Source organism: Morone saxatilis, unplaced genomic scaffold, assembly GCF_004916995.1.
Source record: "Morone saxatilis isolate NCDOM2014 unplaced genomic scaffold, NCSU_SB_2.0 Contig15, whole genome shotgun sequence".
NCBI lineage: Eukaryota > Metazoa > Chordata > Actinopteri > Moronidae > Morone > Morone saxatilis.
The window spans coordinates 2,889,907-2,904,850 of NW_023339707.1; the positions used below are offsets into that span (position 1 = coordinate 2,889,907).

The 14,944-nt window shown below is 43.0% G+C and overlaps 1 protein-coding gene across 2 annotated transcripts in view; it reads right to left on the reverse strand.

The window, feature by feature from the left end:
• Window positions 1-8,211: 8,211 nt before the first annotated feature.
• Window positions 8,212-14,944, reverse strand: part of adnpb (activity-dependent neuroprotector homeobox b) — a 9,594-nt gene continuing 2,861 nt past the window's right edge. For both annotated transcript variants that reach the window (XM_035657259.1, XM_035657260.1), the window contains 3 exons: window positions 13,603-13,719; window positions 12,542-12,634; window positions 8,212-12,351 (listed from right to left, as the gene is read on the reverse strand). In XM_035657259.1, the coding sequence (XP_035513152.1) occupies window positions 9,355-12,351; window positions 12,542-12,634; window positions 13,603-13,710 (3,198 nt within the window). In that variant the 5' untranslated portion in view covers window positions 13,711-13,719 and the 3' untranslated portion in view covers window positions 8,212-9,354. The remainder of the gene's footprint in view (window positions 12,352-12,541; window positions 12,635-13,602; window positions 13,720-14,944) is intronic.

The following is a 14,944-nucleotide window of genomic DNA, read 5'->3' on the forward strand; positions in this document are numbered from 1 at the left end:
CCCGTGACTGGAGAGCCAGCGACACGAGACTTCAAAATAAAAGTCTCGGTATCTGTCTTTCTCTCAACCCTGACTTCAAAATAAGAGCTGTGCTTTTCAGATTGTATCCTGACAGGGGCTTCCTTCCAACCTTGCTCCAAATAGTTATACACACAATTATTAACACTAGATCAGGAAAATCTTGTTTAAATCTTTAGATTTAATTTGTCCAGCAAACCACATCTGAGGCTATTGTCATGATCTGGTTACTACCGTCAGTGATTAAAGTACTGGTGCTCACACATTATTTCACAAATAATTACCTTATAGTCTTATCTAATATTAATAATCTTAACAGTCTTATTAGGGGGGGCTGCTCTCATTTCTTTTTAAATACTAAAATATTTAATTTAAAACCGCCCAAAAAACTACATTATATTATTGCATGTACGGTATCTTTAGCATATTGTTTACACATGATATAGGGGTAGTGGTATAGTAAGTAGTTTAATGTAATAGTTATGATGTCAAATATAGATAGACAGACAATTTATGTGGGTCGTTAACGTTACAGATTAGTGCAGCTTGTTTCTTATTGTATAGTGACATCTTCTGGCCAAAAGCCATATAGGCCTACTGCTGCTGGCTACCAGCCCAGTGCACTTATTATATGTATTAGTACAAGTATGTGTATTCCACTATATGCACTGATAAAGTGATACACAAAAAGACTTTTGAGCTATGCCCATAAAGCACCAATGTCAATGAAAACCAGTTCAGATCATTTTTTAACCTGATACAATAAGATGAATAAGATTTATGTCAGTCGTTCAAAACTAGAATGGTGAATATATAGATGGTTAAACTGGGAATGTTATCATAACTTATTAATATTGGTAGGTTTTGTCAGTAAAATTCTACAAATAAGAACAGAAAGGTCATTCTTGTTTCATTAACCTATACTCAGGGATTCAAATATAAGTGAATTTAAAGTCAACCCACACAGGTGTTTTTACATATGTGCCAGTAGACCTCAAACTGTGCTTGATTGACATCTCCCACACTCTTCTGTTAGTTTTGTTGCACAGCTTACCTTCATTTCATATTGAATATTGAATACAGTACAATGCAAAAGTGTAAGAGTACATATAATGGTCAACACAGGGGCATTTCCAGAGGGGGGTCCTGGGATGGTACTGGCCATCCCTGAAGATTATCCTTCCCTCTTCCATTCCACACTGTCTTTCAGAGGCTGTAGCAAGCTCTGTTTGACAGCTAGAGTGAAGATACTGATATCATATGAGATGACCTGGCTGCCGTGCTGGCATGTTGGGAAGAGAGCTAAATAACACTCCAAAATTTGGCAACATTTTGGCGATAGAAAACTGGCATGGCCATTTTCAAAGGTATTCCTTGACCTCTGACCTCAAACTATCTGAATAAAAATGGGTTCTGTCGCTATCAACAAGTCTCCCATTTGCTGACGTGCCCACTTTATGCTAATCCCATATTGTATACAGTACATAAGATTAATGTTAATTCCCTCACTGTGAAATATCAAGGATTGTAACATGCAGCCACTGTAATCAATTAGACTTGATTTCACAGTGATTGCTTTATCTGCTCCATCTGAATAACAAGGAACCATAGATTTTTATTTTCGCCTTTATTGAATAGGCCACTACAGCTAGGCTGCAGCCTTGGCACATGCGGTACCAGCTCTAACAAGTGGGTGTGCTACCAAGGTGCCCGACATAGATTTTCTTAATGGAAGTCATTTTGACACATCCCAGTAGGAAAAATAAATGAATGATGGCTGAATTCCACTGAGCTGCTTTGGTGTTGCACATGGTTGCTCACTGTCACACTGTCATGGTTTACTGGGACACTTGGAAGAACAGATGCTTTGTTAATGTTATTAGTAACACCTGTGCTTTCCCTACTATGACAAGACAAAATGACCTATTTCTTACCGGTTGGTCTATTGAACTCTTCCACCGTTCCATGTTTTAATTTTTTCTTTATTTAACAAGATTAGATTTTTTTTCATGAGACACCTGGCTAAGATGACAGCATAAAAAAACGTTACAATAACCACATAGAAGGCAAAGAAAGGGAAGGACAGCATATTCAAATGCTCATCCTCACTCAGGGTACCAACACCTGTGTAACACTGAGAATACAGGGCGCATTGGTTTTGATTTCTACCCATATACAGCAGGTAAGGAGGTAAATCAGTGTATATATAGTGATGGCCTCTCTGCAACAGCATAGTGTCTCAGCAGTGGTGTCTTTCCATTTGTGTCCCACCTTCCCTGTCATCCAGCTGAAAGTAAAATACAATAACCATGTAACAAACCTCTACAAATATCACAGCAAAAGTACTTTCAAGAGGTAGAAGATAAAACACAAAAAGGACTGAATAAGCACTACAAATGCCCCAACCTATGTCATAGGAAAGCTGCATGGTTATCATATTTTTTAATTCATGTCAATAAAAGATCAAGTATGTAATATTATTATAAAACCAAATGATGCGTATTAACTTCCATTCAGGAAAAGTATTACAGTTCACCCTGTTGAGCAGGCAGTTTTCATGTTCATGTGATTCATACGATTCTCCAAAATCTTAATCGTACTCAGACTTCTGTTAGTGATTTAAAGACATCATTATGTTTGACATGTTAAAATGAAGTCTAACAGGAGCCCAAGTAGAGAACAGTCATAAAGTCACTACACTTACAAATTCAACACAGTGACTGTAAATTGAATTGGCATTAAAAATAAAACCTGAACTGAAAAAAGAAACATTGGCATTCAAACACTTTTTTGCACTTCAGGTTTTATTTTCAGTGCCAAAATGTAAAATCATTGTCCTGATGTTCTTGGCCACTTGGGGACAGTGAAGACAGACATATAATCACCTTTTAGGGCAACCTTTCTAAAGCACAACATTTTGAATGAGATCAAATACAGTGAACAGTCTGCTTTTATTTTTTGTCAGAGTTACATTATTCTGTAGTAATGCAGCATGTACCTGTGATGTATAAATACCTTATGTATAAAGTAGAACATATAAAGTAGTAGTGCAGAACTCCTGTTATCCTGTTCAAAAAGTGCAGGAAAGAACTCCAAGGGCGAAGAAAAAATTAATTCCTTTTGCACAAAATTTTTTTTTTTTATAGCAGCAAGGTCATGTGGTAACTAAGGGTACTGTCCTTCAACAGGACAGAACAGGTCCAGGTGCTATGTCTGCAAACATCTGTCTACCTGAAATGATCTTGAACACAACTCAGCACTAGATCTGCTGTTTTGGATGAAAATGTGACCTCTGACCTATGGTAATTTTAATTTTGAATGTGTTTAAACAACAATAGATCAAGCCAAAAAAATCAATGTATTGTTTTGGTATATTTTGACCAATTATGAGAAAAATATATTTTTTTATATTCACCCCTAGACACTCATCAGTAGTTTGTTGCCCAATTCCTCACTCCCCTCCTTCTCGGTCTCCACGGCCTGCTGTTTACACAGCTCTGTAGATAAAGTGTCTGACCTCCCAGCAGACTCCCTCCCTCCTCTGTGCCTCACTCTTCCCACCAACCCCACTGCAATATGTGCAATGTGATGCAGCAGACATCCTCTTTTCACCTACAAGGGGTGCCAGGAGCTGCCTCATTGTCACGATGCAAAGCTTCTCTCTGCTCCTTGTCCTTTACATCAAAGTATTACTGTAGGTCCCACTCACACACACATTCATCCTCCCCCTCATTCTTGGTCCCTTCCAGAATCAGTACATGCACTATTGCAGAAGAAGTCTTAAGTCCGCTGGGTCTCTCTCTCTCTCTTTCTCTTTGTCTCTCTCTCCAGTGAGATGATGATTATGTCCCCAGCTGAGTTTCTGCAACCCTTATTATGCAACATCCTGGAAAGTTTGATTCCAATGAAAAAAATGCCTTTCTAACCTGCCTAGCTGCCCACAGCAGAGCACTTCCTCTGACCCCAATATTAAAAAATATATTTTATATAGTTAGTATATAGTTCTTTACAGATGATGTGGTTCTGTCGACTTCATCAGAGCATGACCTTAAGCACAAAGTGGACGGTTTTGAGGACATCGGTCAGTGGATTATTCAGGTTGAGAGTGAGTTGCTGTGAAAGTGAAAGAGTTCATGTATCTTGGGGTCTTGCTCACGAGTGAGGGTAAAATTGCGACATTGTGAAAATGAGATTGTGATAAAGTTAGCTGAGCTGGGAGACAAAACTTTCGATTTACCAGTCAATCTACGTTACAACCTTCATCTATGGTCATGAAACTTTGGGTAGTGATTGAAAGAATGAGATTGAGAATATAAGTGGCTGGAAAGAGTTTCCTTTTCGTAGTATGTCTGGGCTCACCTTTAGAGATGGGGTAAGAGCTCAGACATCCAAAATGAGCTCCAGTAGAGCTCATCCTTCACGTTGAAAGAAGCCAGGTGAAGTGGCTCAAGCTGAACAGGATGCCTCCTGGGCACCTACGTTTGAAGGTTTTCCAAACACTGATAGGACACCTCGCGGTATACCCAGAACACCAGATGAGATTATATCTATATATATTGGAAAAATGTTGCTGGGAAGAGGGAATACATTGCTTGCTTTTTCATATGTCAGTGGACAAATTTGCCTAATCTGTTCAGGTCTTCAGCCCATGGTGGAAATACAGATAATTGTCACATCGTTCTCCCCCTTGTGACTCCCTTATTTCCATTATGTCTCCCATTTCTGCTTCTTTTCAGTCTCTCTTCTCTCTTAAAGTTGCCCACAGATCTCGTTCTCTTTTCCCCTCTTTCGTTATCTTGCATTTCACTGCCTACTGAATGATTCAATTTCACCACTTTCCATGAATCATTTGTACTGTGCGTTGCCAGTGAGGCCATCTACTGCAGGAGGCGCTGTAGTCTGAATTTAGGTCAGCAACCATTTCTCTCTTTCTCCCCCTCTCTCTCTCCAGTCCCCCCCTCTGCTGTGTCTGAGCCTCCCCCCTCACCCACCTACTCACACCCCCCCTTACTCCATCACCCAGCACTGCAGAAGAGGCCTCTTGTCTCCCCCGCAGTCTGCAAGGCCTTTCTTCAGCCCCCCCCCCCTCCCCCCCTTCTCTGCTCTCTGTTCTATCTCTGTCTCTGTTGTGGTGGTTGTTGGGTCCTGGTTTGTGTGGCACTCCTACTGATCCTAGATGAGCATCTACGCCACATGCAATATTCAGAGGGATGTGAAGTAACATTGAGACAATTATACCCAACAAGTACATCACAAGTGGCTCGTTCCACTGGCACACCACACTCGTCCACAAATTTGTTATGTATTGTATCTGCCCACCAATTGCAAAAGGAATTCCGTACGCCGCGGCTTACTGGCCACTTCTACAGGGGCGTCCATCCACTGACCTCCACTGGCAGAGCCACTCATTAAGTTACAACCTGCCCACGCCCAACCTTACATGTTCCCGCTTTCTCGCTCCGCTCTCGCTTAATTTGTCGTTCTTCCTGATCATTCATTGCCAATCACCCACCAGGTGATGCAGTCAGGTGGGCAAAAATGTAAACTGGACCTGTGGCCAAGTTCAGCCAATTAGTCCCTCCCTCCTGTAATGATTAACAAGGGCCTGTTTTTGTCTCGCAGGCTGCCAACCTCCTTTGTGGTCTGACGGGCCAGACCACACACACACACACCACACACACACACACCCACAGCACACACACACCATGGCCTCTCTGTCTCTCTCCTCCCAGCTACAGGGGTTCCAGTCCCGATCACCACCACCACCTTCCCTCCCCACTCCTCCCTCTCTCTACCCTTCCTTCTCCACTTTCTGTCTCTCCTCCTTTCCATTCCCCTCCCATCTGCCCCTACCACTTCCTCCCTCTTTCTACCTTGCCCCTCTCCTCCTCTTGCTTCTCCTCCCTTAAGCTCCTGTCCCTCTTGACTTCCCTTTTCCTCCCCCACCCCAACTTCCCTTTCCCCACCCCTTCCCTTCGTCTCCCTCTCTCTTGCCTCCCCTCCCCTTCCCCCTTTGAAAGGCTGTTAAGCGCTCCTTCTACACACAGCACTGCAGATGAGGCCTCCGCCTCCCCCACAGTCTGCCAGGCCTCTCTCTCTCTCCTTCAGCCTCCCCCACCACTCCTTCCCTTCCTCCCTCTCTCTCTCTCTCCTTACAACAGCATAGCAACACTGACTAGCCAGCCAAGGAGAGTCTTGCCTCCCTCTCTCCCTCCCTCTTGCACCGGGGTAATTTCCCTCCATTTTAGATTCCTCACGCCAGGGCGACAGAGGATGGGATTTTAATGAAATACTTGGAGATAAAAATACATATAGTGAATGCATGCATCTGATCTCGCTCAATTTACCTGGTTTTGTAGAGCAGCGTGACTCACTACATATACCTCAGATCTGATTGATCCCTACTCTGGGAGAGTACCTTTCATCCAATGATGCATCTTAGCGAAGGGTTAATAATGTACTGTTCTACTTTTTAATCAAGGCTTTTCCACATCTTATCACTGGTAACATGGAGACAGGGTCCATTTGGTGCAGCTGTATAAGCAGAACACAGGAGGACATATTGTAGCTCCCTGACAAACATCATATATTCTGTTTCATGTTTTCTTGAAACACCTCATTGTGCACCTAGAAAGGACGACGCTCAAACAACGTTCACTCGAAAAGATTTCAGATTATGGAACCTAAACAGCAGTGGTGTATACAGTGGGGGCGAGCTTTGACACGTGTACTGTATTTTGAGGATGGCCAACTTAAAGACAAAATGCATAACTCTACTAAGTTCAGGTTATTATGATGATGTCTTTGAGTCCTTCACCTGTAATTCCTATGGTCAGAAACACACGGATAAGGCTTCATCTGGCAGCAAGATCATTATTTTGCACAGCACCAGAGATATAATAACACTGATCTTGTAAGAATAAATTGGTGGGCAACTTAATTTTGGTTACCAAGCAATGCTGGTTATTCCTGGGACTATTTTTGGCTACTCAGAGAGCTTTACTGAAGGTGTGCATCATTTATGTTGGGATGAAGGGAGAATACATTTATATATTTCTTTTATAAATTTAAAGAACTGGGAATAAAATCCAGTCCAGAGTTGATATTCTCCACCCTATTCTCAAATTACAAAGCAATGTCAAATCTCATTAAGATGTGCTGATGGATGTGGATATTTCAAGATACTTCAGACCTGATTGGAAGATGAAGTATTCAATTGGCTAATTTTAACTCTTCCTTAAATAAGACCCAATTAATTTAGGGGAAAGGGTATTTTTAATACCTGGAGAATGCACGCTTTACTTTCTTGCACAGTAAATCGCACTTTGATGTCACTAATCGACTGTCAAGAGATAACTGTAGCCCACATTAGAGACATTAAATGCAGAAAGCCAGAAAACCAAAACAGGCATCTTAAGCTGACAATTGCAACAAAAATATAACTGCATTTTATTTGCGCAAAAATCTTTCCTTTACTTCATAAAAAGCATTTCTGATCAGTCTTTTTTTGTGTGGCTTTTATTGCCTTTAATCAATAGTGACAGCTGAAGAGTGACAGGAGGCGGGGAGAGAGAGAGGGGATGAACCACAGCAAAGGGTCACAGGTCAGATTCGAACCCTGGGCCCAGCCTTGGTACATAGCTATCACAGAGCCCTATTTTTGATCAGTCACGTCCCTCTTCCCTTCTACATCTACATCTTTCCATTTTGGATTTGATTTTAAGTGGTGAAACAATACAGTATTTCACAAAACAGTTTTTTTTTTTTGGTAACAGAATTACTCTCTCTCTTCTTGGGGTCCTGACCTAAAGGTTGAAAACCAATGTAGTACAATAACAGCCATCAGGAGTGCATTTTGCACCATTAACCACACAATCTTTACCTCTACAGAGTACTACACTGTAGCTCTTTTTAATCCAAAAAGAGGGCACTTCATTCACAGCTGTACTAACTAATTAGTACCAACACTTTGGAACAGGATGTTTAACCACTTGTGTATAAGAAATGTTAAAGTCTATGATCCCTAGAGTTTTGAGTGTGATGCTGTTTAATCATAAAGTACATATTGCAGTTTTAAGAAGCAAGTTTCACGCTTTTCTAACTATTCCTGTGCATCAACAGGTACCGAGATTCATTTCTGTGCACAATCCTTCTGTTCCTTACTTTAAACAAAGAAGCCTGCATGGCCATTAGTTCTGTGAGAAGCACAATTACAGCACTTTATTGTTCATAAATGCTTAAGTGGAAAATGAAAACTAATACGCACAATTCAAAAAACACATATTGAACACAACTCTCTTTTTTGAAAAAACAAAGCAAAAACAAAACAAAAACAAAAACAAAAAGAAATGCTTTCACTGTTGTGGATGTCAGTATGGTGGTTACGGTCCAGTCTTGTGGGGCAAAGAAACATCAAGTTCAAATTGTAAAACTAGAAAGCAATACATTAGAGTCAAGGCTGATAAGCCTAAGGCAGCAAAAAAAAAAAAAAAGATAAAATACTCCTTTATACTGTTAGAGAAGAAGAATAGCTCTGCGCCACTATTCTTTCAGAACGGAAATCATAAAAAAGGATCAAATTAAAAAAATATAATCTAATGAAGTTAAAAGCAAAAACAAATCAATTCTGTTATTTCATTTATATATAGATATATTATTTTGCAAAAAAAACCTAGGTTTTTGTTAAAAAATAAACTTAAACATACGAGAAAATACCAGCCACCAAAGCGACACCTATCGTTAAGCATATCAATGTAGAACATATGAGGCGACCTTACACACAGGTAATAGCAAATATTTAAGGGTACATGTACGGCAACATGTGTCCAAACATGTCTAAAAGACTGTACAAATTTACACTACCCATCTCAGAATAACTACATGAAAAATGATGGATTATCTGGTCAGCTTAAAAGCTTCAACTCACAACAACTCAATATTTTAAGCCACACTTAACAAGGTCAGTGGCTAAATCAACATTAATAACTCCTTATCTCAATGTAATAAAGTATATAGAAGGCAAAAAACTTTTTCTATTTGTTTGGTGTAACTTCACTATCGTCTTTGCACCTCCCCTCCCACTCGGGGAGGAAACATTAAAACTTTGTTTACAAATCTTCAATCGTCTATCCTAGCTGCTCGTCGAGTCCTGCCTTTGAATGTCATTGGATGGCTTGTTTTGAGCTTTCACTCAGGTAGAGTTCTCTCCTTATCGCTCCCTCCTTCACAGATACCCACTGTAACTGGGCAGTGTCCCTTCAGTTCAGGCGAGGCAGATTTGTTGGCGTGGATCAAATCTAAAGTGTCTCTCTGACTGTGAGTCTTTGATTTTATCAGTCAGACCTGCTGTTTGCCCAGCTGGGCCCCGTCTCTCCCGCTTCTTGCAGATGATGGTACAAACTTGGGAATAATGATGGGCAGAGTGTCTCTTCCTTTAGCAGCCGGTCTTCCTGAGCCCTCCGAGAGCCCGAAGCCATTCTCTACATGCTCCCCTTCGTCGTCCTCGTCCTCGTCATCTTCGTCGTCCTCATCGTCATCGTCGTCTGACATATCATCTAGATCTGAAACAATCTTGGCCCCTGTCCTCTGCTCTATTCTCTCCGTAGCGCCAGTAAGCTGTTTGTTACCATGGAGATGCACCTCTCCCTCCCGCTCACTGCTATCCTTCTGCTGCTCCTCCTCGTCACTGTCAGAGTCAATGGCAATGGGTTCGGAAAGGTCTAGAGGCATTTTCTGTGGTAAGGTGCTGTTGATTGTCTTGGTTTGGTCTCTGCTGGCACTGTTGGGTTTGGGGGCAGATGGTGTTGTTTTAGTACCTTCCACAGTCCCAGTTGGCTTTCCCTTTCGTGGCGGGGCCACACCGCCATTAGCAGCTACAAGCTCCCTGTGTCTCCGGAGAGCCTGCTCTGACATCCCTGTATGCGTCCTAGATGTCCGTCTTTTGCTATGTCTGACCTCGTATGCGCCATCCAACGCCAACGCCAGCTCGTGACTCACTTTGCTGAGCTCGTGCATGCTGAACCCCAGCAACACGCTGGCATTCTGGGTTTCGCATTCCTGTACGCATTTCCTCCTTCTGTTGACAAAGTGACTGGAGATGTCCGACTTCCACAGCCACAGACTGGCTGCCAGCTTCTCCACCTCCCGCCGTGTGGGATACGGTGCTCGATTGAAATACTGCGTTAGAAATGCCTTCCTGGATTCATACGTCTCGTTTTCGTGTCCTTTGGGATCAAGAGCCAGAACTACGGGCTCGTCAGGATTTTCTACAAATGCAGACGGACCGTTGCTATCCCGTGGGTGGGCCCTTTCCCCAGGGGGTCCCGGCCTCCTTCGTTTGGGCGCGCTAGTGTCAGAGCTATCAAAGCTGGCCCTTTTGAGAGCACTGCTCTGGGCCTGGCTGACCCGAGAAGAATGAGCTGGCCGACTGTCCTGTCCATTCTGGGATTTCCCTACACCTCGACAGTGCACCAAGTGCAGCGTGATGGTAGAGGCCGTCATGTTACTAGTATAAACCCCCAAGCAGTGAATGCACTTGTAGGTCAGTTTCTTTTCTACAGGGTGGACCGTCTGAATCACCTGGTGTCTCTCTCTCAGGTGGTGGGCCAGTGAGTCTGAGATTGGGCCCTTGAGGATAGAAAAGCAAAGAGGACACAGTGTCTTGCCCACATCCCTTTTGTAGGGCACAGATGCCTGTGGGGCACTCTTGGCTGGTGCACCGTCAGCGGCCCCTGAAGCTGATTTAGGCTGATTCTGAGGCATTAACCTCTTGCCTGATATTAGGGAGGCAGACAGGGCTGACGAGACAGAGGAGTTATTGTTCTGTGCGTGAAAAGCCACCGACTCCTCCGGGGCGTCTTTCATGTTGTAGGTAGTGACAATCAACTGGACATTCTTGGGATTGCCCTGCTGCAGAGTGAGGTCGAAAGTCAAAGGAGAGTCTGTGCGTGGGCCAACGCTCTCATCCGGGTGCGACAGCCGCATGTGGGCCACCATCTTCTCAACGTCGTTGAAGGTTGCACGGCAGTGTGGGCAAGACAGACCATGGATCAACATGTGGTTTAACAATGTGTCACTCGGGAGATAGCGGTTGCAGTAGAGACATTTGCTGGTGAAGTTGTGGATCTTCATGATGTAGTTGGCAACGGCAGGCACCTTCTCTGCTTTGTGTTCTTTCTCAAAATGAGAACTGTACACGTTCTCTGGAAAGAGCTCATTGCAGATGGTGCAGATTTTCCACTTCTGGGTGTAGGATGTGCCAAGGACTGAGGAACCACTTTTCTTGGCTGTGACAGAGGCTACGGTAGTAGCTGCCGCCTGGACACGTGAGCCCAGAGGGTTGGATTTGAGTGAGGAAGAGGCACTGACCACAACTGGGCTCCTCAGGCTGCCACCAGAAATAAGCTGCTTTGCTGCATGTGACTGCTGGGGCACAGAAACCTGGGCATTCCCTGGTAAAGTAACCCTCACCTGCTGGCCGCCAATAGAGAATGGCTGAGTGCTCCCAGCCTTTAATCTTACTGCATCTTGTTTCATCCCAGATAGAAGACTTGAGTTGAAGCCCGTCTTTGATGCGATGACAACTCGACCCAGCTGCTGTGAGCCAGGAGACCTGGTAGTGGCCATTACTGCACCTTTAGGGCCCATCCCAATGATGGTCTTGTCTCCTTGGGTTTTGGGGGGGATCATGATGATGGGTTTGGGACGGGGGACTATCACACTGGTGTGCCCAATCATGGCAGTCACCTGGTAGCCGATCCTCTCGTGGTCCTCAATGACGTGTTGAACAAGTGCCTCATAGGTCCTTGGAACAAACAGACACTTCTTGCAGTGAATCTGGTTACTGGTAACATTGTTTGTGCTGTTGCTCTCTGTATTCCCTGTGGCTCCTGCTGTACCACCATTCTGAGCATTTGTCTTCTCTCCTGGTTTCACAATGTAGGGCTGGGCCACTTGCTGGAAGTGTTCCCGGTAGATGTGCTTTCGCACTACATTGTACAAAGGGTCCCTGTAGGTGCACTTCTTGCAGTAGTACACCGCCTGTTCCACACTGTCCCCGGTCCTCTTCAGCACCCCGTCCTTCATCATGATCCCACCAGCTCCCGCCACCATTCCACCAGGGCCCTGCCGCACAGTGTTGTTAGGCATGTGGAAAAGTTTGATGTGTGTTTCCAGAGTCTTTTTGTTGCCATTGTAAGTGCAGTAGGGGCAGTTGAGCAGAATGTTGTTCTCAAAGTCCTCGCTGTGGACATTGCGGAAGTGGCTCTTGTATGCAGAGAAGTACTTGGATGAAAAGAGGCAGCCGGAGCAGCAGAAAGGCTTTGATCTGTAGTCCTGGAGACACAGAGGTGGGGAAAAAGCTTAGCCTTTACAAGTTCTTTGTCTGAAAGAATTTTATTGTACTGTTATACATTTGCTTCTGTTTTTATGATGTGAACAAAACAAATTTAAAACAACAGATTCAAATATTATTGCAAAAACCAGGCTCTATTTGTGAGAGTGCGTATCTGTGTGTGTCACACACCTGGACTTTGGTATGTGATGGTTCCCACATGCACACATCTTCCCATGTAGTGTGCTTTATATACACGTCTGGAGGAGTGAAGTCTTTATAGTCCTAAACAACAAAGAAAACAACATTAATATTTGGTAATGATGAAACAAAGGTACAATCAATCAGGAGTATATTATTTGAAACATTCACAAGGCAAAGAATGTGTCTATGGATGATTAATGATGATCAATTAATGGTGGAATTATTTCAGCTTTCTTGCAACTGAGTGATGCCAAACTAAAATGTGCTTCAGCGACTAGACATGTTACATAGGGACAAAAAGAAGGAGTTAGTAGCTAACTGCAAGCAACTGATTTGTTATTGTTGTAAAAAACAAGTCAATATTTTCACTTGTGGTCTAAAAAAAACAATCATATGGATTCTGGCTCATAGTTCTCATGTCTAAATAAATGACAATAGAAATGTTACCAAAAGGAAGTGTGACATAATTCCCCTTTAAGACCCCTTCAGCCCCATTTACCCGCACCAAATCTGTATAAGTCTTCATGTTTGTGTCTAGGCCTCTATGAAATCCAAAGAACAGGATGGTGAATTATGTAAAACTCTTTGGTTTCTGCTTTTAAGCCTGAGGAGCATCTTACTTCTACAGTGAGTGAGTTCTAACAGAATAAGGACATGGTGTCAACAGGGTAATCACATTATACTGTATGTGTTACATTATGAGTCCTCTTCATAGATACCTATAATCATACATTCTCTAGATTTATGCAGCAGTGCAGGGCACCCTACTGCTGAGCATTATTTCCTGCAGCGAGCCAAATGAAAGAGCAACTCCTAAACTGACCTTATTATTAAACCAAAACAAACTTCCCATATGTGCACCAGTGCTATGGGTGGGTGCATGTATCCAAACAAGAACAATTGTCAGCAAGAGGTGAAAATAATGCTGGGAATATGAGTGATGTCAATCAAACTATCAAACTGCAGAATGCAAAGCCATCAACAGAGAAAGGTACAGTAGAATGTGCGGTCATTATTATAAAAATATACCAAAGTCTGGGCACGCTCACCTCTAGGTGATCTCTACAGAACTCCAAGCCGATGTCTCCCAGGACCTTCTTGACATTTTTCCTCGCTTTCCGCAGACTGCCCAGGTTATTGACAGGGAGCTGGAACATTCTGCCTACCTGAACAGAAAAGACACACAGAGCATGTTATCAACAGGTGTAGGGTAGAATTTGGACAGGTGCCTGTTAACTGAACCACAAGTAAAGAAATTAACAGTTTGCTGTAAAGCACCTTTCACAAGACTCAACTTGCCTAGTATAACAGCTAAAAAGAAAAACCTTTCTGACATAAAACACACCACGCCGATGGCTACAGCTATCTGTTAAACTAACAGCTTCTTGGCATTTAGACAGTTCTCTTTTTAGTTATTCACCAATAGATCCTCAAGCCAAAGAGCACGCTCCTAGCAGGGATTCAGGCCGAAAACAGCATAGAAGGCTGCATGGTGGGGGTGTGTTGTTTTATGTATCCCTAAGACAATAAAAAAAGTCCAGTTTGAGTAACAGTTTAAAGCGTTTAAATGCTTATCAGATGCCAAAGAACTGCACAAGAGTTCATAATACTCACACAGAGGATTTCACAACTCTGAAGTTATCACGTTGGCAACTATTTTATCTTTTACCATGACGATTGAGATGTAAACAGCACTATAGCAAAAAAGCAATATAGCGTTCAAGTTACAAATTAATCTATCAGAAATGTACGCTTGCATGTATGTGGTTGGCTAACACGGCCTGTTGCAGCAAAAGCTGAGTTTCTTGCTGTAAAACCCTGCGTTGTATTGCCAGAGCCCTTGGACTGGCTCACGCCGACAGTGGAACAGAGAGCTAGCATGCACAATAGCAGGACCCTGAACCTGAATTAAATAAGATGGAATTATATATAGAATTTACATTTGCACTTTTCCTACTGTGACGTATCAAAATGCCTCCAGTGAAAGAGGCCTGCTAGCAAAGCTTCAATTCCCAAACAGAGAATTTAACAGGCTGATGAGGCTTACGCATGCAAATATGTTTCCATGGGTTTTGAGCACATACACACAGGTGACGCCATAAACATTCCTGTCAGTGGTTTCACAATAGTCCGCTGATTGACAGGTGGTGGTACTGCAGCAAGATACAGAGCAATGCGCCAGCAAAGGCCGGGCAGGAGAACACTGCTAGCTTGTAAACACTGATGTAAACAATGCACGTTTCAAATGAAAAATAGGGATATGCAAATGTTTTAAAGGACCAGTGAGTAGGATGTAGTGGCATCTCCATTCACCCTCCCCTTCCAAGCCTGAGGGAGAAACTACGGCCGTGAAATGCGCCAGAAACGCAAACAGCTCTATCTACAGCTAGT